Raw genomic sequence first — 17,394 nt, forward strand, 5'->3', positions numbered from 1 at the left:
ATTCGAGGCCTGGCTGAATTCTTCCCCTCATCTCTGTTTGAGACCATAGACAATTGATAGATTCTATCTTGTAGGAAGGAGCTGCAGATGCTGATTTAAACCAAAGATAGACACAAAATGCTGGAGTAACTCAGCAGGACAGGCAGCATCGCTGGATAGAAGGAATGGGTCACTATTTGAAGAAGACAGGTCACTAGGGGTGACGCATTGACGGCAGCCTCTGCCTACAGTCTGTCTGTTTTTCTGTCTTTTTAAAAAAGACAGAAAAAGTCAGTTTTAAAAGTATGTTTTGGGGATTCTTTAGCTTTTCTATGTGAGGGAGGGGGGTAGGGTAAGGGGGAAACTGTTTCCCAGTCACTTCCAGGCGAGGATGCGACTATTCTCCGAGTCGCGTCCTCGCCCCCCTACCACCTGGATTAGAGTGGCCTTTCCTGCTGGGGACCCGGACCAGAACTTCAGCAGCAGCGGCGCAGCACTAGATACATCGCGGAGCGGGGCGATGCCTACCTGGATCGCCGTTTGAAGCTCCGGAGTGTTGGGCCTGCTGCTTCAACATCGGAGCTGTGATTCGTAGAGCTTCAACATTGCGGAGTCCTGGGGCCCTTTGCCGAGGGCCACCAGCGTTGAATCTCCACCCAGCGCGGCCTGTGGACTTTTGGAGCTGCGGTAGGAGGTGGCCGATTCGGATATCCAAGCCGCTGAGGATGTCCTCTAGTCCCGATGCCAGACTTCCATCACCCCGGCGAGCGGGCCTGAACATCGGGCCACCTGTAGCGGTGACAGCGGGGGGTTCGGGAGCACGCCGACCACGGGAGAACAACAGAGGAGGATGACTGAATTTTGGAGCCTTCGTTCACAGTGGGAAACTTTGATCCCGCTGTGTGGGGATGTCTGTGTTAAAAACTATCATGTTCTATGCTCTGTATTATTTGTATGGCTGTATGGCGACCACACATTTCACTGTACCTATTGGTACATGTGACAAATAAATGTATCTTGTATCTTGGGTGACATTTTGTGTTGAGACCCTTCTTCTTCAGAAGATTTGAAGGTTTCTCGACATAAAACGTCACCCATTCCTTCCATCCAGAGATGCTGCCTGTCCTGCTGAGTTACTCTAGCATTTTGTGTCTATGCTTATTTTGCTGAATTATGTATATATTTCCCATTAGTGCTTGGTCATGAACCTTGTGGAGTGAAGAAAATCTTGTTCACTAATAATGAACAGAGCTTTTCTATATGTGCCTTGTAAATTCAGCTTGAGGCTACCATTTTCAAATCTTTCAGTGGCTCCAGTCTTAATCTTTTTTGTGAGTGTTATTGTCTTCAATTACTTCAAAGAAATTTTTCACATCTGTATTCCAAGAACATATTCTGACATGCTTGGGTCCACTATAATTACATTTTTTTCCCATTCATTTATTTGATTGTTTCCCTTTCTGAAGGCATCATTAATTTCTGGATTCTATATCTGTAAGAGTACATTCATTCTTAACCTTAGCATTTATTCTCTCAATGTGAGTTTAGATTAAGATTGTCGACAGAATATTTGATTCAGATTCAGATTAGTTTATTGTTGTACTCACAAGGGTGCAATGAAATTCCTTGTTTTTATTAAGATCACGGGGTACATTGTATACATGATAATGATAGATACAACAATACATGTTACAAGTTGATGAAAGCATAATGGTGCAAAAATGTGTGATTTGAAGTAGGGCAAAGAAAATACAGAAGTGTCTCTTGACATCATCTAAGATGAGCCTGAAACGGTTCTCATTGAAGTCAACCAGTGAATGATAATAAGAAATAGGATTCTTGACTGTTCGATTTTCCAGCATCTGCAGTTCCTTCTTAAACAGCATAAATAAGGATATTTGTTCACACCAGTCAGTCCCACTTCTCCCCCCTCATCTAGGGCAGAAGAAACAAAAGCTGGAAAGTGTGTACCACTAGACTCGGATTCTTTACCTTTGCTATTAGACTAATGTTAAGAGGTAGTCCCAATCTTCCAACCTACCTTCATTGCAAACACCGGGCTTTTTCTCTGTAACTTTAATGCTACAATGCTGTTAAACTATATTCTGCATTCTGGTATCTGGTGTGGCTTGATCGTTCTCGTGTATAGTGTGAACTGATTTAATTGGATGGTATGTCAAATAATTCAGGCTGGCATTGCTCTCTATTTAAAGTTTCATCATCCATGCTTCCTCATCTGTACGTATTCCTGTGCCATCTATTCTTTCTCCCACATATGTTCATCCAACCTCACCTTATGATAGTCATCTTTATAGTTCTGATAGAGTATTTACTGATTCCAAAGTTAAAGTAAATTTTTGACTTCCACCCAGGCAAAAACAAAATCATCTACTGGTTATATTTTTGTTTTATTCTTTGATTTCTACCTTTTGAGTCAATTAAATGAAAGTCGGGCAGTTTGGTAAACCCCATGTAATACTAATACTAGCTGCCGTGTGACTCATAGTGCATATAGTTGGTTGGTGACTCTTGTGTAAAATCTGCTTCACTTGCACCCCTAGTTTACTCAGCCTCTTCCATTTAGCAACATCACCTCCATCAAATATATTTGATGAGATGAACATTAAGACGGAAAGAAGAGGAAAATTAAAGCAAAGCAAACATTAAAAAAATTATAAATCTCTAAAATTTGCAAAGCTGAAGCAATCTTTCTATTTTAGCAGGAACAGTGGAGATTGGGAAAAGACCAACTCTTACACCACAAGCACAAAAACAACTTTTGACCCAAACTCTGGCAGGTACTGTATTGTCTTTACTGTATTGTTTTCCTAATACAATCTGTTCTGACTAAATTAATTTCATTTTTGCAAGAAAATTAGCATTCGCTTATCAAATTAAATACAGAATTAAACAATTATTTGGACAAATCAGGAATGTGCAATAATTGCGGGCAGTACATGCAATTTCAATACCCACTAAGTAATGGGGTGTTGATATGTTTATTACTCCCATTACACCCATCAACAGGGTCTGTCCTTATCCCCCTGGTACTGTTGACATTGGTAAACATAGAAACATAGAAATTAGGTGCAGGAGTAGGCCATTCGGCCCTTCGAGCCTGCACCGCCATTCAATATGATCATGGCTGATCATCCAACTCAGTATCCCGTACCTGCCTTCTCTCCATACCCTCTGATCCCCTTAGCCACAAGGGCCACATCTAACTCCCTCTTAAATATAGCCAATGAACTGGCCTCGGCTACCCTCTGCGGCAGAGAGTTCCAGAGATTCACCACTCTCTGTGTGAAAAAAGTTCTTCTCATCTCGGTTTTAAAGGATTTTCCCCTTATCCTTAAGCTGTGACCCCTTGTCCTGGGCTTCCCCAACATCGGGAGCAATCTTCCTGCATCTAGCCTGTCCAACCCCTTAAGAATTTTGTAAGTTTCTATAAGATCTCCTCTTAATCTCCTAAATTCTAGAGAGTATAAACCAAGTCTATCCAGTCTTTCTTCATAAACCTGGGATATTCACTCATTGTTCCATGCCCAAATCTCCTGCCAACAAATATCACATCTTTAGAATGTTCACGTCTATTTGCAAACTGGGCAACTGGCAGCAATTGAATAAATATTATATTTGCAACTCACAATATTTGGTAATGCACTGTTCAAAACATTAATCATTTTCATCCCAACTGGAATAGTGACGATTGGACCAACATCACCTCTTCCACCACTTCAAGCACAAAATCTAGCATTGACAACACTCCCAAGAAGTCAAGGTATCATACTTTATAATTGTGTTTTGTCATACTATCAATTCTTCTGATATATTTTCTGTGAAGAAATAATATAACATGGCTGGATTTTTCTCCATTCCTTTCTGTGAAGTGATAATGTTTGCTCGTGCAGAGTTCCGTTACAAGGTGGATTGCAGCATTTTTCTGCCTTCAGTGAATGATGATGATGGAGGCACACAAAGTCCCATTCAGAGTTGGTTGTACAATGGCTCCTGTCAGGATTGTTCTGACTAAATTAATTTCATTTTTGAAGAAAATTAGCATTAGCTTACCAAATTATACACAGTATTAAACAATTATTTTTTGCTCTATTTGAAACTTCCACACATGATAACTTCAGATTCAGATTAAATCTTTATTGTCATTGTGCAGTGTACAGTACAGAGACAACAAAACGCAGTTAGCATCTCACCCAGTAGAGCGAACATAGAATAATGGAACAATAAAATATATATATATGTACATACAGTGGCAGTAGTGCAAATTTCCTGGGGGAAGGATGTCCGGGGGGGGGGGGGGGGGGGGGGGGGGGGGGGGGGGGGGGGGGGTGGGGGGGGGGGGGGGGGGGGGGGGGGGGGGGGGGGGGGGGGGGGGGTACCAAGGTGCAGAGTTAAGTTGTGTAACAGCCGCAAGGAAGAAGCTGTTCCTGAACCTGCTGGACCGGCAACGGAGAGACCTGTAGCGCCTCCCAGATGGGAGGAGGGTAAACTGTCTGTGGCTGGGGTGGGAGCAGTCCTTGACGATGCTGCGCACCCTTCGCAGACATCGCTCGCTGTGGACAGACACAATGGAGGGGAGTGAGCAACCGGTGATGCGTTGGGCAGTTTTCACCACCCTCTGCAGTGCTTTCCGATCGGAGACAGAGCAGTTGCCGTCTATACTGTGATACAGTTGGTAAGGATGCTCTCGATGGTGCAGCGGTAGAAGTTCACCAGAATCTGAGGAGACAGATGGACCTTCTTTAGTCTCCACAGGAAGAAGAAATGCTGGTGAGCCTTCTTGACCAGTGTTGAGGTATTGTGGGTCCAAGAGAGGTCATTGGAGATGTTGACCCCCAGGAACCTGAAGCAGGAAACACGTTCCACCTCCATCCCATTAATATGGATAGGGGTGTGCGTACCACCCCTAGACCTTCTGTAGTCTACAAGGAGCTTCTTGGTCTTCTGGGAGTTAAGGGCCAGGTTAGTTGTCAGCGCACCATGCTGCTAGGAGCTGGACCTCCTCCCTATAGGCCAACTCATCATTGTCACTGATGAGGCCAATCACCGCTGTATCATCTGCATACTTGGTGATGGTGTTAGTACCATGTACAGGTGTGCAGTCGTAGGTGAAGAGGGAGTAGAACAGGGGGCTCAGCACACAGCCCTGTGGAACGCCGGTGTTCAGGGTAAGGGTTGAAGAGGTGTGGTTGTCTGACCTAACAGACTGGGGTCTGTTAGTTAGAAAGTCCAGTATCCAGTTGCAGAGAAAGGGGTCGATGCCCAGGTTGCTGAGTTTGGTGATCAGTTTTGAGGGGATAATGGTGTTAAATGCTGAGCGATAGTCGATGAACAGCATTCTCACGTAGGTGTCTCTGTTGTCGAGGTGGGAGAGGACGGAATGGAGTACCATTGAGATAGCATCCTCCGTACTCCTGTTCTTGCGGCAGGCGAACTGATAGGGGTCCAGTGTGGGAGGTAGGCAGCTTTTGAGGTGTGCCAGAACCAGCCTCTCGAAGCACTAAGTGATGATGGGAGTAAGTGCAACTTACCTTTTGGTTCCTGATTTTTTATTTCATGTCCTTTTTGGAATTGGTGGAACTTTGCTAGGTATTGTGCAAACGGTGGAGTAGAATCAGGATTGAATTGCTCCCGGAAAATAGCCAATCATTTCCTGAGATTTTGCTTGTGATTACATGCTAAATAACAGTCTAAAATGCGAGGCCTAGATGAATTCCTCCCCTCATCTCCGTTTGAAACCATTGATAGATTCTATCTTGTTGGGAGGAATTGCAGATGCTGATTTAAAACGACACAAAATAGACACGATAGACACAAAATGCTGGAGTAACTCAGCAGGACAGGCAGCATCTCTGGATAGAAGGAATGGGTCACTATTCGAAGAAGACAGGCCACTAGGGATGCTGCATTGATGGCAGCCTCTGCCTACAGTCTGTCTGTTTTTCTGTCTTTAAACATTTTGTTTTGTCAGTTTTATAAGTATGTTTTGGGGATTCTTTAGCTTTTCTATGTGAGGGAGGGGGGTAGGGTAAGGGGGAAACCGTTTCCCAGTCACTTCCTGAGACTATTCTCCGAGTCGCATCCTCGCCCCCCCCCCCACCACCTGGATTGGAGTGGCCTTTCCTGCTGGGGACCCGGACCAGAGCTTCAGCAGCAGTGGCGCAGAACTGGATACATCACGGAGCGGGGCGAGGCCTACCTGGATCGCCGTTTGAAGCTCCGGAGTGTTGGGCCTGCTGCTTCAACATCGAAGCTGTGGTTCGTAGAGCTTCCAGTGCGGGCGGTGCTGACTTCAACATTGCGGAGTCCTGGGGCCCTTTGCCGAGGGCCACCAGCATTGAATCTCCGCCCAGCGCAGCCTGTGGACTTTGGGAGCCGCGGACTCTGGTAGGTGGTGGCCGATTCGGATGTCCAAGTCGCTGACGATGTCCTCCAGTCCCAACATCGGACTTCCATCACCCCGGCGAACGGGCCTGAACATCGGGCCGCCTGTAGCGGCGGTGACAGCGGGGAGTTCGGGAGCTCCCCGACCATAGGAGGACAACAGAGGAGGATGACTGAATTTTGGAGCCTTCCCTCACAGTGGGAAACTTTGATCCCGCTGTATGGGGATGTCTGTGTTAAAAACAATTGTGTTCTGTGCTCTTTATTATTTGTATGGCTGTATGGCGACCACACATTTCACTGTACCAATTGGTACATGTGACAAATAAATGTATCTTGTATCTTGGGTGACGTTTTGTGTTGAGACCCTTCTTCTTCAGAAGATCTGAAGGTTTCTCGACCTAAAACATCACCCATTCCTTCTATCCAGAGATGCTGCCTGTCCTGCTGAGTTACTCTAGCATTTTGTGTCTATGCTTATTTTGCTGAATTATGTATACATTTCCCATTAGTGTTTGGTCATGAACCTTGTGGAGTGAAGAAAATCTTGTTCACTAATAATAGACAATTGACAATAGGTGCAGAAGTAGGCCTTCTGCCCTTCGAGCCTTTACCGCCATATATATTTATTTATTGCTCATATTCTATGTCGCTCTTCTAGTGAGATGCTAACTGCATTTCGTTGTCTCTGTACTATACACTGCACAATGACAATAAATTTGAATCTGAATCTGATCTGAATCTGAATCTGAATCTGAATTCAATGTGATCATGGTTGATCATCCCCAATCAGTACTCCGTCCCTGCCTTCTCCCCATATCCCCTGACTCCGCTAAGTGGAGAGAACCTGCCTCCACTGCCCTCTGAGTCAGAGAATTACACAGACTTGTCTCCGTTCTAAATGGCTTACTCCTCATTTTTAAACGGTGGCCCCTGGTTCTGGACTCCCCCAACATCAGGAACATGTTTCCTGCCTCTAGCATGTCCAAACCCTTAACAATCTTACATGTTTCAATGTGATCCCCTCTAATCCCTCTAAACTCCACAGTGTACAAGCCCAGCTGCTCCATTCTCTCAGCATATGACAGTTCCGCCATTCCGGGAATTAACGCTGCACTCGTTCAATGGCAAGAATGTCCTTCCTCAATTTAGGGGACCAAATCTGCACACAATACTCCAGGTGTGGTCTCACTAGGACTCTGTACAACTGCAGAAGGACCTCTTTGCTCCTATATTCGATTCCTCTTGTTGCAAAGGGCAGCATGCCATTCGCTTTCGTCACTACCTGCTGTACCTGCATGCTTACTTTTATAGACTGATGTACAAGGATCCCCAGATCCCGTTGTACTTCCCTTTTTCCCAACATGACGCCGTTTAGATAGTAATCTGCCTTCCTGTTTTTGCTACCAAAGTATTATGTAGTCATTTATTAATATTTGAGATAATTTTCAATTCAAGTATCAAGGCTTTTTTCTGTTGTCTTTTGTTTCTTTCTTTTCTTTCTCTTTTGTTTTGTTGTGTTAAATAAAATTTTAAATTTAAAATTAAAAAAAAAAGTATCAAGGAAACAACCTGAAATGTTGTGTAACTTTCAACTTTAATGAAAATAAACATGATATTCATTATTGCTTATTGCAATATTGCACATGGCCAAAATTCCCTCTTTGGTCCTGTTCCAACCTCTCTTTTCGAGACACTAAGTTGTGTTGCTGTATGGTTCCCTAAGCATTCTGTTCCTATGTGAGGAAACATTTTCTTCAAAGTAAATCTGGTGTAGAAAAATGTTATTCATAAATAATGATATGAGCAAATGCACTAATTGCTGGAAATATAATCTTTAATAGTAATGTTGTGATATTTTAAATATCATAATTGTACTGAATGTACAAAGTGCACATTCTCTGGGCGTTTGCACCCGGGAAGCCCATCTTGAAGTTAGCAGAAGTGTCGCAGATTACAAATAATTTTTGGGGCTCTTTTGACAAATATCCAAAGATAAAATGATGTCCTGGTAAATGATGTCCTGTGAAGGCAAATCCCTTCACAATTGACGACACAATCACAACAAAGGAAATTTAACTTCATTGCAAAGTGGTTGAAGCAAACTAATAGAAAATTACATATAAATTTTGTTAAATAGAATTATTTACAAATGTTTTACCCTTGGTTCTATTTTAGATCTACAAGTGAAAAAGATCTTCTTAATGATGAATCACCATACAAGTCACCAACTTCATATACCAAGACGAGCAAGACTTACAGGTAGAAATAAAGAACTGCAGATCCTAGTTTACAAAAAAAGGAACAGCTATACCTAACTTGCTTAGGCTAACATGAGCCATTCAAATTATGCTTTCATAGACACCAAACTGAAGCTCAACACAAAGTGTACAATTTGCATGGAGAAGTTATTTGTAACTTAATTTGCTTCCATTGGTCGCAGGCACATTCTTTTCATGTTTAGTTTAGTTTATTTTAGTTTAGAGATACAGCGTGGAAACAGGCCACTTGGCACACCAAGTCCATGTCAGCCATCTATCACCTGTTTACACTAGTTCTATGTTATCCCACTTTCTTATCCACTCCTCACACACTGCAGGCAAGTGACAGATGCCACTTAACCCTCAAACATACAAGTCTTTGGGATGAGGGTGAGAATCGGAGCACTCTGTCACAAGGAGATATGATAATAATGAAATATTTAGCTCATTTATAAATGCACTGAACCATGAAGCTGGCCACTATGCTTTGGAGATCTTTCTCGAGTATTCAAGGATTATTGTGTAAACAGGTCACTCTCTCGTTAGCTGATTGGCCTGAGTATGCAGATGTTGTGTGAACCATCTGATCTCCTCCCACTCTGCTCTCTGCTTCCTCTCATTCTACTGTGCAGGTGGGCTTTGGTCTGCTGACAAAAGGTCTTTGACCTGAAGCATTTCACTTACAACAGCTGCTGCCTGATCTGCTCAGTATTTCCTATGTTTACTGGTTTTATTTTAGATTTTCAGCATTTGCAAGTATTGATTTTTAATCTCTTGTTTTTTTCTTTTAGTTTAATTTTGTGAGTTGTGAACTTGTATCTCAGTGCCGTGGCACATTATAATTTATTAGGGATGAGAAATAGTCAGGCTAAGGCAAAGTCTGAATGGTGGGGAGAAATAATTAGTGCTGTGGATGGTTTAATCTTTGCAGGGACTAACTGTAATCATGACAATGGTGTTAAACAGGTTATATTGAAATATACTCTGAACATATACCCCCAATTTATTGACTGCAGAAAGAACTGAGAGTTGAGTAATATGCAGTGTAGTTGATCTTACAGCTTTTCACTGATATCTGAAGAAAAAATAGTTTTAAATATTTGGATAAATTCACACGATAGTTTAACATGGTGTAATTTCATCAATGTATTCAATGTGACCAACTGATGTATGTCAACGATTGTCTGTTTCAGCTATAATTCAAATAATGATCAAAGTCCGGCCGTGGACGAGCCATATAGTTCTCGCTCTTCCTATAAGGAAAACAGGTAATTTATTCAATCTTCTGTTTCTCTTTCCTCCTCTTGCTTTCGCCAATCTGAAAAACTGTGACCATACAGACTCATCCACTATGTCAATTTGGTGGGCCAAATGGATATTTCTCTGCTGTACGTTTCTCCCATCCTGTAAAAAAACAGAGGCCAGGAATGAACTGGAGCTGTGAGGCAGTAGCTCTACCAGTTGCATTAATGTATTGCCTAACTAAAAAGTTATCAACTAAAGTTTGAACTATTGGAATAAATGTATGACAATGGGGATGATGTAACATTAGATTCCAAGATCATAATCAAAAATCAGTGGGTTCAGCTTACAAAAAAGGATTGAAATTCTATCTTTATTGCATGCACATGGTAGTAACGTTTCCTTGCAGAAGTTCAGTGGCATTTATATATGTATATCATGCATTTGTCAATTTGTCCACCCATGGACACATTTCAGATACAGTGAACCCAAGATACGGTGAAAAGCTGTGTTTTACATCCTACCCAGGCAAATCAAAGCTTACATGATTTACTCTTGTAAATGAACAGTGCAAAATATAGCTTTACAGCCACATAGAATGTACTAATAAAAAAAAGTGCATGGGCCACAATTAAGTAGGTTGAAAATCTGGAATGAACTTAAAATTTGATGAATGTTGTCCATTTGTGAGTTTTGATAAGGTCTGATCAAAGTAGATAAAATTTAGACAAAGTGGATAAATACAACAAACACATGTCTGAATATATATTTTGAAGCAGCTGTTCACAACATATATTAATCATTTAGTGGAAGGAAGCAAATATACTGTAGCTATTTTTGTAAATTACACTTAAGTGGGGGAAAGGAAAATGGTGAGGATTCTACAAATAGTTTAAGGAGAGTCATTCATCAGTAAGCAAAATGTTAACAAATGCAGCATAAGGTGGGAAAACAAGGTTATTCGCTTTGTGTAGGAAAGAACTGCAGATGCTGATTTAAATCGAAGGTAGACACAAAATGTTGGATGGAATAACTCTGTGACTGAAGAAGTGTCTTGACTCGAAACGTCACCCATTCCTTCTCTCCAGAGATGCTGCCTGTCCCGCTGAGTTACTCCATCCAACATTTTGTGTCTACCAAATTATTCACTTTGATGGCAAGAGTAATGAAACTGAATATTAAGAAATCAGAATTGCTTTCTTGCGTTTGAGATGCAAAGAAAAATTATAAGAAACCGCAAGGGGAGTGCAGCCATTAAATTTTACTGAAGTGTAACAATTTACATTTTCAGCCCTTATGATGATGATGAATCTTCAAGCTACCAATCCTCAAACTATTCGCTGCCGAAACCCAGGAGCTCCAGGTTTGGCTCTTAGTGCTTATCATGAACTATCTCCATCATAAATACCAATGTTTTAAACATTTGTTAATTGTGCTTGTAAGACCAAGGGAAAATTGCCTGTACAAATTGGGGATTATGGCACAAGATAAGGAAATGTCCTCAGATTAACAGTTTTGTATTGTTTGTGAGTTACTTTTCCAAATTCTTTACTCTTATTTACCCTTTTAGTTTTATGTCAAGAACATTTCTGGAAAAGGGTCCATTAGTCATGTATCTTTGGAGAAATACCGTTGGCCCATTATTCCAGGCTTCACTGGCCTTTCTATTTTACGTAAACTTCTACGGATTGTCTGCCTTTTTTAGAGGTGGAATGATTTATGCTAAGTACTCAGACATAAGGGGGGTGGGGGTGGGGGGGGGGTAGATGGCTAGGTTGAATTGCTGCTAAGAATCAAGGTTTATATTGCGAAGCAGCTAAAGCTTTTTATCTGAAGAAAAGTTCCAACCTAGGACGTCATCTATTGCTTTTCTCCAGAGATGCTGCCTTATCCGTTGAGTTACTCCAACATTTTGTATTTATCTAACTTTTTTTATGATTGTCATGGTTTCAGAGTTCTATTATTATCCCACTTCCTTATCCACTCCTCACACACTACCGGCAAGCTACAAATGCCAATTATCAGAGGTCTTCTGGCTGTAGTGCCTTAAATCTACTCCCAATAAGATGTGGAGAGAGAATTATTCTTTCCTATTAAGCACAAAATGTGGTATTGCAGCCAAATAAGACCATGTGGATCTCAGCAGAGCATTTCCATCTTTCCTATTGTTCTTCCCCATGAAATCCTCTTTTATGTTTTTTGTTACTTCTCTATACAAAATAATCATTTATAGTAGCAACAAAATAGAAACACAACTCCTTAATAATCACAGGAATTTTTTTGGTTTGTTTTTTCAGCTCATCGTTATCAGATGGCAAGAGTCCTGCACAAGTAATAACCTTAACCACTGCATACACCAGCGCTGGACAGTAAGAAAAATAATCCTTACTTTTGCTTGAATTGGTTGTGTGTGGTAAAGATTCTATTTGATTACATGATGGTTTTACATATAATAGCTACCTACCTTCACTGTGTGAAAAAAACGCAGTTTATACTCCAATGATGGGTATGGTCAAATTATGAGGGTCAATGCTTATAGTGATCCTCAAATTTTAAAGGTTTTCTTGATCCTACAACGTTAATGCTTCAAAAGATGAAAATCGCATGTATCTTCATAGTAATCCTTTTGTCAACATGACTTTGATTCAAAGGCAATAGCAGAGACAATCATAAGGCAGGCTGGGAGTAGAACCTTGGATACATGCGGACAGAGCATACAGGACATGGTTTGTACGGAAGAAGCCATGGATCACTAATTTCATAGCCAATTTGTATCAAAATAATTTGTGGATTCATTGGGATAGTAAAATTTACAATAATTGTTTTGTTTTGGGAGGGGGAGCAGAACAATGTGTTGAGATGGTTTAGAGCAAAACCAAATACATTATCTGTCCACTTCAGTCATTTCACTTTTGAAGTGAATTATTTTCAACGGAATGTTTATGCAGCTTTCAATACAAAACTGACCCTACATCAGCCATTTCATTAAATATAGGTAGTACTGGAAAGGAAAAAAATGAAACTGATGTAGCAAAGAATATCCTCCTGAGCTTTGGGTTTGGATTGAAGAGTTAATGCAATGGAATCTTTACCATCTTTATCCTGAGTGTTGCTTGATATTGATGCCTCCTGGTTCCTGTTAAATGATGAATGACATCTTGTTAACTTCGGTTGGAATGACTACATAAATTATCCACCAATTATGGGCCTGCTCTTTATCACGAGTAAGGTCATAAAGGGGCAATAATTTTCAAAATTATGATTGCACAATGGAAGGAGAGTACTTCAGCCATAAATGGAAAAAATAATCAAAAACATAGCTTTTAAAACTGAGAAGATAGCCTTCTCAGGTTGGATTTAATCGACAAAGCCTTGGCTGGGCTCAGAATTCATCAAGTGCTATCCATTGTCAACCAAACGAGGTAATGCCCAGTCTGAACATGGCTGAAGGCCCTGGCATAGAGTTAATGATGAGAAGGCCTACCGGGAGGAGGTGGCTGATCTGGCACTCTGATGTCCGGACAACAGCCTCCTCTTGAATATCAAAAAAACTAAGGAGCTGATCGTGGACTTTAGGAGGGCACATCATCCGAGGACGTACACACCATTGAAGATAAGTGGGGATACTGTGGGTAGGGTGAGCTGTTTTAAATACCTGGGAGTCCACATCTCTGAGGATATGACATGGACATCACATGCTGCAGCACTCGTGAGTAAGGCAAGGCAGCGCCTTTACCACCTCAGGCAATTGAGGAAATTCAGTGTCTCTGAGGATCCTCCAGTGTTTCTACTCAGTGGCTGTGGAAAGCATCTTGTCCCGAAATATCATAATTTGGTTTGGGAACTGCTCTGCCCAGGACAAGAAGGCCCTGCAGAGAGTAGCGCGTTCGGCCGAACGCACTATGGGAACTACACTCGCCCCCCTGCAGGAACTATACATCAGAAGGTGCAACTCCAGAGCCACCAAGATCAAGGGAGACCCCTTACACCCCAGCAACGGATTGTTCCAGCTGCTACGGTCAGGCAAACGTCTCTGTTGCCATGCTGTGAAAACGGAGAGGATGAGAAGGAGTTTCTTTCCAGAGGCCATTAGGACTGGAAACTCCTATCTCTCCAGGGACTAACTTTACTGTACCATTTTACTGTTGTGTGGTGTCTTTTTTTAAATTGCTGTCATTTTCTTTTTCTTCCCTCCCTCCCACAATTATGTAATATGTGAATATGTGATTCTGTTCCATTCTGTTTGTAGTTTGTTTGTTTGTTGTTTTTGCACAATTCGCGAGCATTGCCATTTTTCATTTCACTGCACATCTCGTATGTGTATGTGTCGAATAAACTTAACTTGACTTGACTAATAATATAAATTTAATGTAGGAAATTGATAAAACTGCATTTCTTTGATTTATTGGTGAATTCACATTGTCCTGTATGGATGTTTACAAATAACAATTGTTCCGAACTGATAATGATTGCCCATTCATGGTTGAACATTTCCCATCTGCTCTGGGTCCCATCACCTCTATTTTCTTGGAAAATGCCAAAGGCCGTGCTTGGCATTTCGTCTCCACGCAGAGAGAAAACTCTAAGTTTAAATCCAAACCTGAGCCCAATCTGTGGCAAAGCCAAGTGTGCCATCTGTTTGTGAGTTTGTGTGTGTGTGTACACACACACACACACACACACTATATATAAATATATATATATATATGTGTGTGTAGGTATATGTGTTTATTATATGTTTTTTGTATATTTGTTTTGGGGGTCGGAAAATATATATTTTTAATATTGTATTGACGTGTTCCTTGATCCAATTGTAAAAGTGTAGTGACAGTGTTAAATGATCTTAAAATGAAGCTCCAATGTTTGGTTTGCAGGACTACTAAAGATAAAAATGTTTGCAGCCAATGCTACAAACCCTTCAACGGTGATCCAAAAATGATCTTGGAGGATTTGAACATTAACTGCCATGCATCTTGCCTTAAGGTACAATAATTTGCCATTGATTATGCCATCTCTTACGGACTGGTGAAGTAACCATAGATTACTAGACATTTATTCCATCACAAGAGGTTTTTCAGCCTATTTATTACATGGTGGGTAGAAGAAGAACTACCCAGCCTAATCCAATGTTTGACTTTCTGGTCTAAATCTCTGAAGATCAAGACCATCCAGCACATATACAAGGCAAATAACTGCAGACAGGATCCTTATTCCTGAACTAGGAATAGGAATTCACTAGTTCCCTTTACGTTAATAAAGGGAGCAACATACAAAACCTACCACAATACCACCATGCCCAAGTGCCACTCACTGTAATCATGAGTAAATGATCTTACTAACAATAGTTAAGACTAATAGTTTAGAGTTCAGAGATACAGCATGAAAACAGGCCCTTAAGTGCACTGAGTCCACGCCAACCATCAAACTGTGTCTACCAACCATCAAACACCCATACACTAGTTCTATGTCCTACACAGGGGAATTTATAGAAGCCAATTAACCTACAAACCTGCATGTCTTTGGAATGTAGGAAGAAACCAGAGAAAACACAGCGGTCACAGAGAACGTACAAACACGATACAGACAGTACCTGTAGTCAGGATCGAACAGGGTCTTTGGTGCTGTGAGGCAGCAGTTCTACAGCACAAATATTATCAATTAAGCTTTAACACCATCTTATATGAAACAATAGGTTGCTTCTGCCTTTCCAATATCGCTTTATGCTGAAGCAAAATATGCTTACTCGGTATCTGTGCCATCACAAGCTTTGCTAACATCACAAGGACTCACTGGCTTACATGTGCATTCTAATAGTCAAGTAATGTTTGTTTTAACTGATTAAAAAACAGAATCAGTAAAGCCTGATACATATTTCCACCCAAAATGTCAATAGCGCCTTCCATTTCCATGTTATCTGTGAAATTAAGTCACATTAACCATATACCTATCATCTTTCAGTCATTAATCTTCATGTTTTAGGATATATCCTCCAAAATATTTATTTCCTGTTCATTTATTTTCACCTTGATAATCTAATCTACTCAATTCTTCATACAATTAGTTGGGGATTGATAAATTGATACCAATCTACAGAAACTCCTCCTAAGTACTAATTACAATATGTCTTTCAATTGTGCATAGATGATACTCCGCTAAGGATCATCCTAATTCCATGCAAAGTCTTCCTGAACAAATAAACAACTTAAGGACAACCATAAATAATGTTATCCATCATCACGATCCACTCTTCCTTCCCCCCCCCCTCCAAACTACCACGTCGGACATTAGTAAGACTGTGCCATGCAAAGTAAAATTTATGTTGATCTTTAATTTCTCATTGGAAATATTTGGATAAGTGGTTGCAGGTTTTCTATTTCACAGTTGCTCCTCATAGATTATATAATTACATTTTATTTTACTACAGTGCCAAATTTGCAACCGATCGCTTGAAGATCTGAGTGCTGGGGACAACCTCTGGGTTCACCATCACACTGTGCATTGTGAGAGGTGCTATGATAATGCAAAGGGTGAGTGACAACAATTATTATATCTAATTAAAAGATTGGCCTGGCTTTTGTGGCATGGAGTTTACTGAATTATTTCCATAATTTTTTCATAAATACTGGCTGATTTGGGGGGTGCCTAGCAAATGTGAAATTCGCAAACATATTGAACCACTAAGTCTGGCATTAAGGCAAGAGTTAAGTTGAGTTTCCCAAAAGCCTACATTGGGGAATCTTCTCATGGATCCCATGCGGGTGTTTGATCTTCAAACATTGAAATTAAATTTGCTAATTGGTATTTGATTTGCTGGTGAAAATTCTTTACATACATTATGGTCTTGACATCTGAAAGAACAAAGTGTGAAATCAAGAAAGCCACAGATAGACACAAAATGTCTGCGGAGGGCGCTCAGCATCGCCAAGGACTGCTCTCACCCCAACCATGGACTGTTTACCCTCCTACCATCCGGGAGGCGCTACAGGTCTCTCTGTTGCCGACCAGCAGGTCGAGAAAGCTTCTTTCCGGCGGCTGTCACTCTACTCAACAAGTACCTCGTGACTGCCAATCAAGAAAGCTATGTCGCTCTTCCAGGGATAAATGCATTTCAACTGCACACTGACAATGACAGTAAAATTGAATCTGAAGCTGAAAATGCTGGAGTAATAGCTTTAGAAAGATCTGTATATGTAGCCTAAGTATATATCTATCATTTATATATATTACTAAAAGTCTGATCTTGACCGCTTTTGGCTCACTGTGCTGCGATTTCAGAGAGAACGCTGCCACCTATGGCTGTCATTTTTGGCCACCTCGCTCAGAGCCCCCCTCCGGGACCAGAGGATTTTTCCCATCGATGAAAAATCAGAGAGATATTAATGTTTAAAAAAATATAGCCATTCTCTCTGCTGCCCGTGCTGGAGGGAGGGGGAGGGACTATAAAACCAGGAAGTGGTGTGCCTCAATCAGTCTCTGCAAGATGGAGGAAGCCAGAGGGTCATGTCTCTCT

At 41.2% G+C, this 17,394-nt stretch overlaps 1 protein-coding gene across 8 annotated transcripts in view; it reads left to right on the forward strand.

The window, feature by feature from the left end:
- Nucleotides 1-17,394, forward strand: part of scel (sciellin) — a 79,090-nt gene that overhangs the window by 57,814 nt on the left and 3,882 nt on the right. For all 8 annotated transcript variants that reach the window (XM_055636771.1, XM_055636772.1, XM_055636770.1 and 5 more), the window contains 8 exons: nt 2,700-2,777; nt 3,683-3,760; nt 8,560-8,643; nt 9,836-9,910; nt 11,176-11,247; nt 12,182-12,253; nt 14,759-14,867; nt 16,309-16,411. In XM_055636771.1, coding sequence (XP_055492746.1) covers nt 2,700-2,777; nt 3,683-3,760; nt 8,560-8,643; nt 9,836-9,910; nt 11,176-11,247; nt 12,182-12,253; nt 14,759-14,867; nt 16,309-16,411 — 671 coding nt within the window. The remainder of the gene's footprint in view (nt 1-2,699; nt 2,778-3,682; nt 3,761-8,559; nt 8,644-9,835; nt 9,911-11,175; nt 11,248-12,181; nt 12,254-14,758; nt 14,868-16,308; nt 16,412-17,394) is intronic.

The sequence above is a fragment of the Leucoraja erinacea genome, chromosome 6, assembly GCF_028641065.1.
Source record: "Leucoraja erinacea ecotype New England chromosome 6, Leri_hhj_1, whole genome shotgun sequence".
Lineage (NCBI taxonomy): Eukaryota > Metazoa > Chordata > Chondrichthyes > Rajiformes > Rajidae > Leucoraja > Leucoraja erinaceus.